At 31.0% G+C, this 15,603-nt stretch overlaps 1 protein-coding gene across 1 annotated transcript; it reads left to right on the top strand.

The window, feature by feature from the left end:
- LOC109327372 (probable WRKY transcription factor 70) lies at positions 4,486 to 11,683 on the top strand. Its single transcript, XM_019560484.1, has 3 exons — positions 4,486 to 5,008; positions 5,658 to 5,759; positions 10,985 to 11,683. Exons 1-3 carry the CDS (start codon positions 4,635 to 4,637, stop codon positions 11,475 to 11,477), a joined length of 969 nt encoding a protein of 322 aa, XP_019416029.1. The 5' UTR covers positions 4,486 to 4,634; the 3' UTR covers positions 11,478 to 11,683.

The following is a 15,603-nucleotide window of genomic DNA, read 5'->3' as shown; positions in this document are numbered from 1 at the left end:
TTTATACAATCGATAGACTGGAACACTAAAAGGTCCAAAACAAACTGCAAAATCATCAATGGGAAAAACGATTCAATAAGTATCTTCACAAACTAAATGGTCTGCTACTCCATATCCACTATCGAGCAACGTCCTTATATCACAAATAAGATTTAGAGTGTTATTATACACTTTGGTATATAAATTTATATAGCATCATTATATTATATATTATTCATATGATTTATTTTTTCTGAACAGTATTAAATATAAATGATAGATGATGAATAATATATAAAACTCATATATTGTGAATGTACTAATTTTTTTTTTTTGTAAGTGTAGAGTGTAATAAGACCCACTACTATGAAATAATCCATCTCAATAACAGGGTTATGAAGGTTCCTTTCTCTAGCTAACCGGAGACCCAAACAACACCACATAACTCTGCTCTAAGGGTAGAATCTCATATAAACCTTTAATCAACAGTAATTTTGCGAGAAAAAATTTCCTTCCAAGTTATTGGTTTGGTAACAAGGTTTCTTAATTTGTACGGTTTAAACAATTGTCTCAGCTCTCCTATAATCATGTGTAATAAGACCAAAATTTGTGATTTTTCCATATAGAAAGATTTTAACACTTTCTTATCTTGAATATATCAATTTCTCTCAATTGGATTCATAATTGTTATATAGTGAAATTACGTTAAAAAGTTATTGCCTTCAAGACTATCAGTTGCTTGTGGTGGTTTGATTAGAGATGTTAGTTTTTTGTTTTTTTTTGGTTTCTCATGTCATTTGTTAAGGCTGAGCATGATAGTATTAAATAAGGATAATCTTCATTAATAGAGAGGTAAATACTACAAAAAATAAAGGAAATAATATTTTGGTAAGATATTTTTATCCTTTTATATACAATGTAATAACACTTTTGTCATTAAAAACACATGTAAAGTCAAGAATTTGTCTCTCAATTAATGGAGATGATCATTATTCAATAGTATCATGTATTGTAAGATTTATGACCTTTTTCCATCCTTTGCTTATGTCCAATTTAATGCTGATACAATTTTGGCTATAGTTTTTGGTAGGGGTTAGCAGAACATGACATTACCCACTCATCTGATACGGCTTGATCATGATTGAGTCTAAATAGAATTGAATCCCATCAAATCTAGGGTTGGGTTCGGTCAGAGATTAGACCTGGTCTATATTTAGGGTCGGATCGATACCAAACATGACTCGTCTCATAGTCACTCACGCATCATGTTTGTATGTATCCTTATTCAAATTTGTGCAGAGTTATGTCACTATTTTTGTCGAAAAGATCATTGGTTCTCTAATTTTTCATCATATATACCTGATTAATAATATATATACATATATCATTTTATATGTCAAATTAAATAATCATAATAATAAATAATATTAACAAGACTTTAACTAAAATGAGTATGCATTATATTTAATCGGGTCTAGGTTGGATTCAAGTTTAAAGCTTGACCCTATCAATATTTAGAGTCGGGTTAGTTTCGGGTCTAGAGTCGAGTCCGATTTCAAAAAAGTGACCCGACCAATATTTAGAATCAGGTAAAGACAAATATTAACTCGTCCCAACCCGACCCATGCTCATCGAATTTTTGGTTTTTTGTTTGTTTGGCATTTAGTCCCTCAAAGTTATAAAAATATATTGAAGCCTACTAATTAATGATCGGCCGCATAAATTAAACTTTTATCAACAAAAAGAACTGAAAATTATCATTTCTCCGGCAGCCAAGTGCATATGTTTCAACCTAAGAAAAACAAAATATTAATTAAAGGTCTTACTCAATTCTCAAATAAACTGAAATGTTAAAAACTCGACCTTTTATAAACAATATTAGTTGAGAGAGACATTCACACATTTCAAAAGAAATTATTATTTATTAAATATATTATTGATTATACAAAAAAATTAGAGATAAATAATTACTCTAAAAAATAAATAAGTTTAGTGATGGACATGTTAACATTTTGTAGCATAAGATTTGGACAAAAAATTTATTAATGTTATGTTGAAATGAGTGCGAGTGCTAATAATATTTTGGTAAGTTGCTATTTTGATAATAAAAAATTTATTATTTTTTCTTTCATATTTTATTTTACATCTCAAGTGTTTATTGTTATCTTATCAGATTGAAGAGTGTACAACACCACCTAAGAACCTTAATCCCGAAAAATTTCAATCCAAATCTTCCATAATCTTGGGAGTGGTTATAGTTTTATACCAAATCTAATCGCACTTTGTTTTCTTTTGCTAATTGGTGTGTAGATCCTTGGTTGTGTATTTTAGGTTCTGTGTAGTGTTGCTCTTGTTTCTTTGTTTTTCTTGGGTTAACATCCTTTGTGCTTTTAATCCAATTATCTTGCTTATAAAAAAAAGTTATTTTTATTTTTTGTCCATCCATGAACAACGATAGATGAAAAACGAGTGATTTGAGTTGATTTCATTTTTTGTTCATCCATAAGGAACAATGGATGAACATAGAGTGATTTGAAATGATTATGGAAGACCAAATATTGGATTGAATTATTTTAGAGATTAGGAGTTTTAGATGATGTTGATGCACTCTCTGGGTTCTTAGCAAACCCCAACACACATATATATTGTCTCTAGTTTATGGATGATACATGTTGTTTACACTAAAAATTGTGGTATATGGAATATGTTGGTACAAATCAAATTTATGAGTTTATTTAGGAATAATGTCTAGTAAAGTCATGCACAAATGTAAAGGGATTTAATTTCTATGGTGTATATGAGACACTATTGATAGATTTAGAAGAATACTTACATTCCACACATGGTGATACAAACAATGGAGAGCCAAAAGTCTACACGGACCATCTACGTACATACTCCTCATTAGAGTCATAAACCTTTATTGTATGTAAGGATTATAATATGGGTTTGGCCCGACAGGCCAACTCGTTTGAATTGGTATTTTTTGTAGGCTAGACTTGGGATTTGATCCCTTTTAGCAATAAGAGGCGGGTCAGACCAACCCATATTTTAGCAGGCTAAATGTGTATCAGATAGGGCCGAGCTAACCTGTATTATTGTGAACTTAATAGTTAGAAACTTTATTGTGAACTTATCTGTCCTCTATGATATAAAAATAAATAAAAGAATATGCCTTTTAATTTTTAGCTCCAAAATCTTTTGTCCCGTGATTACTAATTTCCAAAGCTCATCCCTATGCATTTGGCATTTGTGACTAACTTTGACTAGTACTCAAAATTTACGCTATAATTTTGTGAAACACTTTACTCAAAATAACGAAAGATGATATTATAAAAAAAAATTGGATGTACAGTAACTGTATAAATATTATTGAGAATTGATTGTTTCTTTTGGAATCACTAAGAGTATCCTTTTACTATTTTTGGGTTAGGAACTAATCTTTTTTTGGAGTATGACTGTTTGCTCCTTTCTCGCTATCAGAAATCGAACTATTGACATTTTAGTCATCCTAAGTAAGGGTGGAAACAGGCCAGGTCAGGCCAAACTTTGCCTTAAACAGGTCGAGCCTGTATAGCATATAGGAGCATGGGTCTGACCTGTTAAACAGGCCAGGTCAGACCAAACTTTGCCTTAAACAGGTCGAGTCTGTATAGCATATAGGAGCATGGGCCTGCCCTGTTAGCTTGTTTATTTTTTTTTTCAAAGCCTAGGCCTGACCCGTTTAAAAGTCTGGTCTGACATGTTAGCCTGTTTAAAGACCTATTATACTATATTATATTGAAATAGGTGATCATGTTTATATTTAAATAACTAATATGCATACTTTTAAATAGATTTTTATAACCCTAACAATTAAATTATATTTTTGTATACATTTTTATATTAAAATTACATATATAATAACATTACTTATATATTAAAATTATAAAATATGAACATTATTACATAAAATAACTAAATAGGCTGGTCTGTTAGGCTTAATAGACTATTTGGATGGCCTAAAGCCTGAGCTGTTAAACTAAATAGGCTTTTCAAAAAGCTTGAGTTTGACCTGTTTACGAAAAAAGTATGACCTAGCCTGTTTCCACCCCTAATCCTAAGGATATAGTGGAGTTTACATCACTAGACCAACATCTAGTTAGTTATGGAGGATTAAATGTGAAATCATATAAAAGAATAATGACTTTTTTAGTTATCTACCTATAGAGAAGTATTTTTATTTGAAAATGAAAAAAATCATTATACTAAAACAAAAACATAAAAATCATATGGAACAATTATAAATTTTGTGTAGGATGTTCTGTGGTTTAAAATTTTATTCTTGTGTTGCAATGATATTATTTGACTAATACTTCATTTTTAATTATTTTTGACGTACCACTCTTCTATTCATTGGTGAACTTCGTCACCATTGCATCACGAGGGCAACGTCATCATGGTTAGCTTTCTAAGCCAAGTTAAGTTACAATTTCCATATATTTTTCTTCTCTATCTTCAACATTTCAACATCACCCTTTCTTCTCTACATTTTCCATTCACTTATATCTATCTTCATTTGCAAAAGCTATATAAATTCTTTCTTTATTATTTGCCAAATCCACAATAACAAAATTTGCAAAGAAAACAACACCAACCAGATCTTTTCAGATCAAATGAGTAGTACTATTTTCCCTGAAAGTGTCTTATCCAATAGAAAGAGGGTAATAAGAGAACTTCTTCAGGGTCATGAATGTGCTACTAAGCTTAAGTTTCTGCTTCACAACCCTAATGCCTCTGATGGGTTTTTCTCAGCTAAAGAACTTTTGGCTAATGTGCTGAGATCTTTCACTGAGACTATTTCTGTGCTCACATCTTCTTATGACATTGAAGCTTCTGATGAGGTTGCACAGATTGTTAATTCTGGAGAAAATGGATCACAGGTGGGTGCTAATTCCAGCAATGATATCAGGTCTGAAGATTCAAGTGAGGGTAGGAAGAGAACGTTGGCCACCACCATGAAGGGTCGAAGAGGTTCATATAAAAGAAGGTTTTCTCCTTTTCCAATCTTTGATCTGTTGTTTTACTTTGTCAGCTAAATTCTTCACTCAACAAAGCTTAATGTTTTTTCAGTGATTTTGTATGCTGTGAGGGTTCACTGAATCGAGACATGTACGGACACATTGGTGTCTGTCATTGTCTTTTATGGGTAAATATATTAGGAAAATGTTTGTTTAATAAAAAGTAACCTTTTTTAACACTATATGTGTAAGGGTGAGTGATTATGTAAGTATATTATATCTTGAGGTATAGTAAAATACAGTGCATAAATGTAAATGATTTTTAGGATCAAATTGAGTTCTACCAATGATATAGTTAATGATTTTCTTGATGGACAAAGAATCACAGCTTAATTTGAGGTTTAAGTTTGAACCTGAAATATTTTGGTTCAATGAATTGATAAAGTGAATTCACATCCACTGATTTTGATTAGTGCAAGAAATTCTATAAGTATTCAGATTCTAGTGGTAGTGGGTTCCTGTTTTTGTTGTGAAAATTGGGTTCCTATTGTTGTTGCGAAAAGTGGTTTCTTCTTTAACATTTATGTACAGTATATATTTTCCTGATTCATAATCTCTGGCTGTAGCTATTATAGCACACGAAATAACATGCATAACATGTCCTAAATTGTTGAGCAGGACGACTCAACAAACATGGAACAAAGTCTCAGAAACTATTGATGATAATCATGCATGGAGAAAGTATGGGCAGAAGGAGATACTGAATTCTAAATTCCCCAGGTTATTGTTATCTCATTTTCAGTTTTTCTTCTAAATGTTCTCCAAGGAAAGATATCTTAGATATATTAGTAATTTGAGTTATAGATATCACTACTCAGTATAATTATTGTTAGTCCCTTTCCTTTAAAAAGAAGATGGGCCACATAGTGATCTATATATGATTTCATCTTCAGAAATGACTTGGCTTTGCTATGTATATAACTGAATACTCCTTTCTTAATTTTCCTTATTATGGTTGCTTGAGCACTTCCCTTTATATTTTACTTTATAGATATTTTAACCTAGATCCGTTTAAACTTTAAAGACTATAAAAAGATAGTAATTTAAAAAGGTAAAACAACTTTGAAAAAATTAGTCATCAATATATTAGATACTTAATTTTTAATACAAAATGGTTTTTAAAACAATATAATAGGTAAAGTTTAGAAAAATCTTTCTTGTATATCAGATGTATAAAATATAGTGTGTTTGGCATCATGACTATGAGATAGTCATCGAGTATATTTTAGTAATTTCACCATAAATAAGTAGCGTGCGGATCCTCTCCAAGTACCGGAGAGTCTTGTATTCAATAGAATTAAGACATGTGGCAAAATAATTTTTTTAACAGTTATAATTACATGTTATTTTCTATTAAAAATAAATAAGAAATTTAAAAAAAATATCATTCTTATATTCCGGTACCGGAGAGGAGTTGAACTCAAATAGTATATACTCTTTCTTGGTTAGAAGAATTTTTCTAAAAGCCTCAAGTTTATTGTGCTTATTTAAGAGGCCTCTTAAAGTGGCTTATGTCTTATAGTCCCCTAACTTGTATTACATCATTTTATCATTATCAAACACTAACTTCTTATAACTTATTAGCTTTAATCCACTCACTTTTTGGCCTTCAATTGTCTTTTCATTATTTTCCCATCACAACATATTAAAATAGTTAAAATCTAGATTTTACATAGGATAATAAAAAAATAGTAAACATATAATCATAATACAACTATTAAGATCATATTTATTAATATATATACACACCCATATACCCATAGAAATTTATAAGTCAAAGTAAAGATACTCATAAAAATATACATATACACATAGAAATTTATAAGTCAAAGTAAAGATACTCATAAAAATATACATATACACATAGAAATTTATAAGTCAAAGTAAAGATACTCATAAAAATATACATATATGAAATAACACAAATTTAAATCTAAGAGTCATACATATCATAACCCATAAGTCATAATAGTGAAATAACCTAACATAACTACACAAGTTTCAAGTAAAATAACATAACTACACAAGTTTTAAGTCTGAGGTTAAAAAGGACCTTGGACTTAACAAATCCATCAAATGCATTTTTATATAAATTTCCAAAAGAATATTTAGGGTCTTTAGCAACTGGGTCGCACGACCCTCTTAGCTTCTCTATCCACGATGGTCACTAGAGTTGAATATGAAAAAAATAAGATATGAATTTCATTCATTAAATGAATGAATTGAAAATTGAATTGAGGAAATACAAAATTATATTGAATCCTTTATATAAAGAATAGAAAAACTAACTACCCTAACAAAAACTAACTAACATCAACTAACCCTTTTATTCTTAGAAGTCAATCACTAGAGTTAGAACTAACCCAATCATATAATCTCACATATTCACATACACTATTATTTACATGATACAATGTATTTCAACAACCCCCTCAAGCTGGAGAGTGAAAATTCTGAACTCCCAGCTTGGGATTGATTTGAAGCAATAACAACGCTTAACCACTCATGACAGAAGCTATATCATCAAATGCTTAACCATCCATAGCAGAAGCTATATCTTTGCTTAACCACTATGGACAGAAGCTACTCATCCAATGTTTAACCATCCATGACAGAAGTTATATCTGAGCTTAACCATCATGGAAAGAAGTGAACCGACCATTGATGATGAAAGAGAGAGCACGAATCAGAATCTTGATCCTAATGAGATACTTCAATGATGTGAAAACACACTATAATGAAGTTGTGTATGTGAGAGGGGTAAGAAATAAAGTATGAATGAAATGAATGTAATTGGTGGTAGGGTACATGGAGCAATAAACTGAACAACATTCTCTTTGTTCAGAAACCATAGGCAATTGGTGATAAGTATTGCCATGACAATGTAGAACAGAAGAACCATTAGAATATAAGAATGAGAAATTGCATTGGATCTCATTAACTAAAGCATTTGAAGTAGGCTTCAACATATCAGAACTATTGGCAAATGCTTCATTCCTTCTGAAACTTTACTAAAAGATTTAGAACTCTCCTTATGAAAATCCATGTGATAGAAAGTTCTCTCCCTAACTTTCATGTCAAGATATAATGTCTTGATTTTAGGACAAAACATATATTTGAGAACCCATAAGCCAAATGAGAATTTTTGCATGAACTATTGAATGAAAAATAAAGATTGTCATTCAACATCTCCAATAATCCTAGGAGCCACACCATAAACTTCAAAATCAGCATGCACCTGTTTGGCCAACTCCCTAGTAGGTAGAAGCACAATGACACTAGAAGACCTCCCATAGCCCATCTTTCTTGATGCCCTGAACTCTTTGAACATATGCAACCTATGTTGTTACAGCAAAATAACACCTCAAATATACAAGATTATTATCTTTCAAGAACTCCCCACATATGTGCATACCATTTGCATCTAATAACCTCCTAGCACAAATCATGAATCAAGAACCCACGATTTCTTTGTCTAATTGAAGATTCCAACTTGACCCAATTCTAAAGCAGTAAACCGAAGCCACATCAACCAGCCAAAGTAGAGCTAAAATTGAACTCTCTGGAAAGTTGTTTATGCGGTCTTGGAATTGAGTTTGAATGGTTCTTTGGTTCTTGCATGAACAAAGAAAACTTGCATTGTGTTTGTCCTACATATAGCACCTCCTCCATATACGCTGATAAGTACTTATCACCTCCTCCTTGACAAATTAGGTTTCTATATGGTGAATTCTGCTTACTTAGCTCAGGAGAGTCTAGTCACGTTGGAGCTAGGTAATATTATTAATTTATGTTGGGTTAATTGTGCTCCTTCAAAGGTTTGTTGCTTAATGTGGAAAGTTATTAGAGGAAGGGTTGCAACAAAAACTGAGCTTCATAAGAGACATATTGTGGGGGATGATGATTTGACGTGTGTTTTATGTTTGTTACATGATGAACATATAGATTATCTTTTTCTTTCTTGTCCAATTGTTTCTAATGTTTGTAAAGAGTTTTATTCGTGGCTTCAAATTCAAATAACGTTGCCGGATACGATTTTGGAATCATTTAAGATGCACGAGTCTCTGTGTGGATCGTGAAAGGGAAAGCTGTTTGGAGAATGATGTGGTTTGTTGTTGTTTGGTCTATATGGAAGTTGAGAAATGATGTCATCTTTAGGGGGAAAATGTTAGTTATATTCAGATCATGGACTCGATCCAAATTAGATCTTGGTTGTGGATTTCCAAAAATTTGGGATCTTTTTCTTACACTTTTGCACAATGGTGTATTGATCCCTATACCTGTATTCTTCTTCTCTGTAAGTTGTAATTGGGTTGGCACCCCTTGTGTCAATTTTTAATATATTTTGCTTATCAAAAAAAAAAAACAAGCACCAATTTTCTACATATGAATTAATCATGGTTATCCTTGAAATCATGTTTCTGCCATGACTGAATCAATCTACACATTCTTCCTGGCCAACCATTAGCAAGATTGATGCAGAAATAAGTAGTGCTCCCAAACCATAGACAAGTTGCAAATAAGGCACTCATAGTAACCACTTGAAACTAGAATTGCCACCAATTTCTCTTATCTTTAGCAAGACAGAAAATAAACCATCAATGAGAATGATGATGAACATTGAATCTTGGAATGATAGAAGGAATAAACGGAAGCTATCAAAAATTAATTATTGCTCTGATACCATATTAAGAATCAAGAGTGGAAACAAGATATGAATTTCATTCATTGAATGAATGAATTGAAAATTGAATTGATGAAATACAAAATTACATTAAATCCTTTATATAAAGATTGGAAAAACTAACCACCCTAACAAAAACTAACTAACCCCAACTAATCCTTTTATTCTTAGAAGTGAGTCACTAGAGTTAAAACTAACCCAATCATATAATCTCACATATTCACATACACTATTATTTACATGATACAATATATATATATTTTAACAGATGACTCATGCTAACATTAAAAAAAAAAGTGATGTAGAGAGTGGCCAAGAGAGAGATTCGAGGTAGAGAGAGATTTAGGGATTAGTGGGCTCGTCGATTCCTCCAGTTTTATGCACCCACACGACTATTCCACCTGATTCCATTAAGACATCCCAAGGCTGAGATCGAGCACGAGATGGGGGTCGGGGATTGTAAGGCCATGTACGTCTTAGAAGTAGGATCAAGATTTTGACTACCTTGATAATGTTTATAGTTTGAGGGTAACGTGAAAACCAGGCTTAAACCATTTTCACTAGTCATTGGTTAGTGTAAATCCATATATGCTATTTTTTTACCATTGGAAAATGTCAAAATTGATGCCATTGGACGGATAAATGACAAACAATTCTGATTGTGGACTTGCTAGAATGGTTGTTAGATGGATGACTAGAAATGGAGAAGGAGGCCAACCAGAAGGATGACACGACAATGAGAGGTGGCTAATTGAAATTCTAAAATATTGGGAACTTAACAACAAAATATAGAGTATGCTAGGTCACAGAGGATGATACTATTCTGTACCTTGTTCAATTCGAGGATTTTAAGTATGAAAGGAAGAAATGAGAGAATAGAAAAGGAGAATATATATTGGTATGACAATGTGAGATTCATATATATATATATCAATTGATGTTTTTGGGATGAGGTAAATGCATGTAAAAGACAATTCCAAAACCCTAAATTTTATTTTTACTAAATGCACAATCCTAATTAAATAAAATAAGGACACAAATACTCTTAAAGTTGTAGAAAAAACATTATGAGACAATTTTTCAGGTGTTACAAACATCCCTACAGCCTTAATTCCTTACTTAATTAGGACATTTGATACCCTAAACTACTAGGACTCATAAATGGGAGTGGTTATATATAGTGAGTTGTTGAACCTGTGAATCTGTGATATTTTGTTTTAGAACTTGTTTTCTAACTCACCTTTATGCCGAGAATCTGCAGGAGTTACTTCAGGTGCTCTAAGAAGTATGATCAAGGTTGCCGTGCAAAGAAACAGGTGCAACGAGTACAAGAGAATCCAGACATGTACCATACTACGTACATTGGCATACACACATGCAAAGACACCCTCAAGGATCCACAAATGATCACATATTCTGATACTTTGGACTCAACTCTTATGAACTCCAATTCTGACTCAAAGGTGCCAAATGAAAAAGATCCTTCTATTTGCTCACGAATTCCAGTTATAAAACAAGAATATCACAAACAAGACATGCCAAGTGATCTTATAGACAACTTGGATTCTACCCTGTGGTCTGATTTGAAGGATTTTGAACAATACAAGTCTGTTATTGTGCCCTCAAAGATGAAATCTCATAATGCAGATAATGTGTATTCATGTACTGATTTTCAAAGCCTGGACAATGATTTTGGGGTACTTTCTTCTCCTTTCAGCACTGACTTCCACTTTGTTGAAAGCCATTTGCTTTGATTAATTAGTTTCCTTATCTTAATTGAGTGCAAAGGATTGGATCTATAGCCTTTACTTGTGGTTTTGCATTTTCAAGTTCCATGTACTATGAGAAAGTCAATTTGATCATGAGTTAGCCCCCCAACAATCAATGTATAGTGTGTATGTATTCCTTGAAAATATTTATGATTTAATAACATAGAATAAACTTGATGTGGATGGGTAAATTTGTCATGTTTGTTTTTAGGAGATGCTTCTCGTGCCTTTAGGAGAAATATGTATCACCTCCATATTATTGTTTGAGTGCAATATCTATGTACCGATAATGTAGAGATTTATATACAATCATTATATTATTCACTATTAATTTGAATTATTTTTTTGAATAATCAATGATAATTTTATATAAATGGTATATGATGCAGTGACAATGTAAAAAACACATATACCATTAATACATACATCTTTTTTCTTTTTATTTAAGAACATTCATATAAGAAAAATAAAATGATATATCATTCTGATAAGATATCTGGGGTTAATCTCTCTAAACAATTTTTTAATCATATGCATAAATCATAGATTCATATGATTGAACTCAAATCGGCATATTTAAAAAATGCAAACTCCTTCCACCTGAATTATACATTATGATATATCATCTCCGTTTTAAAGAACATGTAGAAATGAGCAAACCGTGAAAAATAGATTAAAGGTCAAAAATTATTCATGGGATCTTTATCAAGTTGTGTAGATTAAAATGACATCTATATAAGCATATTTTGATGATTGTACTCTTACTCTTATCGCTTGGAGGCTAGGCTATGTCATGCATGGGCCTAAATAATTCTGAGCCAATTGCTTCCACAAAACTTGATGGAAAGATTTATTGCAAATGGGTGTGGGACATGTGTTAGCTACGAATCCAATAATGGAAGATTTATTGCAAATGTGTGGGACATATGCTACAAATCCAATAAGCCAACAAAACTATATGTCTTGGGTTGAACATGTTTGTGATAAGCATTGGCTTAAAAAGTGTATTGCGCGAACCAAAAGTTTTCACCTTTTTTTTTGGATTAGTCAAGCTCAGAGACTGGGTTGTGACGTTTAGCACAAAGACAAAGGGTGAATTGAGCAAGTGGGGGAAGGAATGTTGCCAAAGGCATACACACCCTATACTGAGGATAATTAATGTGTGGAAGTTAATCACTAATAAAGACAAGCTGAACCATAGCTCTAGATTAGTATAGTAGCATACATGTACTTTTCTATGGAATCGCATACCCAAAAAAATATTACTTTCTTACGTAAAAGATATATTAATTAGTATAAAAAACAAGTATATGTCCTTCTCTAAAAGTACATAACTACGTCCTCATCAAGAAAAAGCTATGAAACAAATATTTACCTATTTTTTAATTCCAAAACTAATGTTTTAAGCGTAATTATTAACTCTACCCTAAATGTATGTACTATGTAATATTCTATCAAGCAAGTTGTTTATAATTTTTAAGCTAATTAACTTTTTGAACTACTAGTTAATAGACGTCAATTAGATGGTAATTTGGATGAAGAACAAATTAATAATCAATGAAGAGATCATACATTAGATTATTAGAACGATGACATAGGCTCTTTTTAAAGCCAATTTCTTAGGAGTAAATTTCTCTAATCTGATTGGTTGTTAAATCTACTCGAATGTATCAATCAACCATAACTCTGTAGGGTGAACTCAGTAGTTCTACTCTTATCATAAAAGCTTTTTCTTTTGTTGATAAAAATGTCTACCGCTTTCTTAGAGTCTCGTAGGGGTGGCAATTGGATGGATTTACATGAATTTAGATTTGGATCCTAATGGATAGATAGAAAATTATCCACCAATCCATATAAATCAATTACATCATATTTTTAAATTATCCAATTCATCCATATCCAATGGAGGTCAATCCATCCATTCTATCTATGTATCCATTTTAATGGATTGGATGGATGGATATTCAACCTATTTTTTTTTAATTTGAACAAAACAATTTTAATAAAGCAATTTGAAGAAAAAAATTCTTTTAAAAATTATTATTTAGTAAATCATTTTTAAAAAAAAATTTAAAAAGTGTTTTTTTAAAAAATTATTCTTAAAAAGTGATTTTTTTTTTAAAAAACACATTTTAAAAAGTGATTTTTTTTAAAAAACACATTTTAAAAATTAATTTTATTAACAAACACTTTTAAAAATTGCTTTTTTGATAAGCACTTTTAAAAAGATGAATTTGTGAAGTTTTTTATAAGCACTCTTATTGGCAAGAATCTCTGGTGCAACATAATTGCCAGGGGTTAAAAGTTTGGTTCGGTTTTTGACACAATTTAGTGACCGAACCTAACACAAAGATACAGTTCGGTTCTACTCGATTAACCGCAAATTTTATTTAGGCACCAAACCGAACCGCTCATTAACGGTTTGGTTTTTTAACTTATTTAAAGAAAATCCTTTAAGAAATAGATGAACAAAATTTACAAGATATAGAGTCACTAAATGAATACCAAACACATCAATAATAAAGAATTTAATACTCTTTCTAGTAAAATAATAATAATTCAACATCTCAACGCACTACAAACTTGAAATTTTAGTCCACAAAATCTACGACAATGTCCAACAGTCCAACAGTGACACATAATACTCCACATCATTAGTAATGTCCTCAAGTTCTTCCTTTAATTTTTGTATTTAATTAATTTCATATCTGAATATTGACAAAAATGTATACTAGTTTTTTAGTTTTCTTTCTATCTTCTCAATAGATAATAGATATTTAGGTTTGTTTACTAATTAATTTTTTCTATTTGCGGCTTATTTATAGCCTATATGTATTAATAATTCTAAATTCTAAATCATATTTTATCTCCTAACTTTAAAGTTTAACCATTCAAAGGTAAAATAAAATTATTTTTAAAATGCGATTCGGTTCTAATGGTTCCAAAATTTATAAAACTGTGAACCGAACCAAACTTAAATGGTTCTAAATAAAAAAACTGAACCGAACCGCAGAGCTGAACCGAACCGTATTTTATGGTTCGGTTCGGTTTATTCGGTTTAATCGGTTTCAGGTTTAAACCGGAACCACTTACACTTCTAATAATTGGGACTTCCATAAGTTATATGCAATAGTCCATCATCCTGAAATATTTCATTTTGTTATTATATTATCATATTAGTCAATAACAAAAATGATATATTTATATTTTGCATTAGGATGTTGGAGTAAAGTACTAAGACCGAAATCGTTCATACTTTTTTTATAAGCACTTTTTAAAATCACAATTGCAATTTTCAACTTTTGTAAAATGTGTGGAATTGTGTTTAGAAAGGTGAGAGAGATTTTTTATATTAATATTGAATTAATTGGAAAAAAACTTGTTTTTATTTTTATTTTTTTGGATGGATTGGATATCCATCCAAATGGATATACCCATGGATATTCATTGGATATAATGAATGAATTTAAATCCATCCATTATCAACACTATCCATTAGATTATATCTATTTAAATCCATTAATTCTAACAGATGGATTTAGATGGATTTAATTTGGATGAATTTTGGATTATGGATAGTTTTGCCACACCTAGGGTCTTGGGATGTAAATTTACTACACCATTAAAAAAATACAAGAGTTGGAGGATATGATTAAGTCTTGTGATGGAAATAAGAGTTCGAGATTGGACTATTTTCAAAATAGGGTAAAGCGTGCTATATTTTAAAGGTTGATTTGAGAATTATGAATGTGAATGTGTTAAATAGTTGTTGCTTGGGAAATTTACTTGTACGGTGCACCTTGATCGAAAATTTACGGTTTTGGTGCACCTTTTACAAATATTACCAAATTGGTGTAGTATTTATATAATCAGCATCTCATATGCCGATTCTATTATTTATTTTTTTGTTTTACTCTCCCTAAATCATTAACAATAGGGGAGTTTCATTATTTAATTTTTTTCTCTCCCCCTAAATCGGCATGGGGGGAGTTTTGTTTTAATATTTTTTTTTGTCATTCCTCTCTCTAAATCAGCAATGGGAGAGTTTTATGTTTTTTTTTAATTCTCTCCCCCTAAATCAGCAATGGGGGAGTTTTATGTTTTTTTATTC

Source organism: Lupinus angustifolius, chromosome LG15, assembly GCF_001865875.1.
Source record: "Lupinus angustifolius cultivar Tanjil chromosome LG15, LupAngTanjil_v1.0, whole genome shotgun sequence".
In the NCBI taxonomy this organism is placed as follows: Eukaryota; Viridiplantae; Streptophyta; class Magnoliopsida; order Fabales; family Fabaceae; genus Lupinus; species Lupinus angustifolius.
The sequence above is the reverse complement of the archived record's forward strand: the minus strand, read 5'-3'. Positions and strand labels throughout refer to the sequence as shown.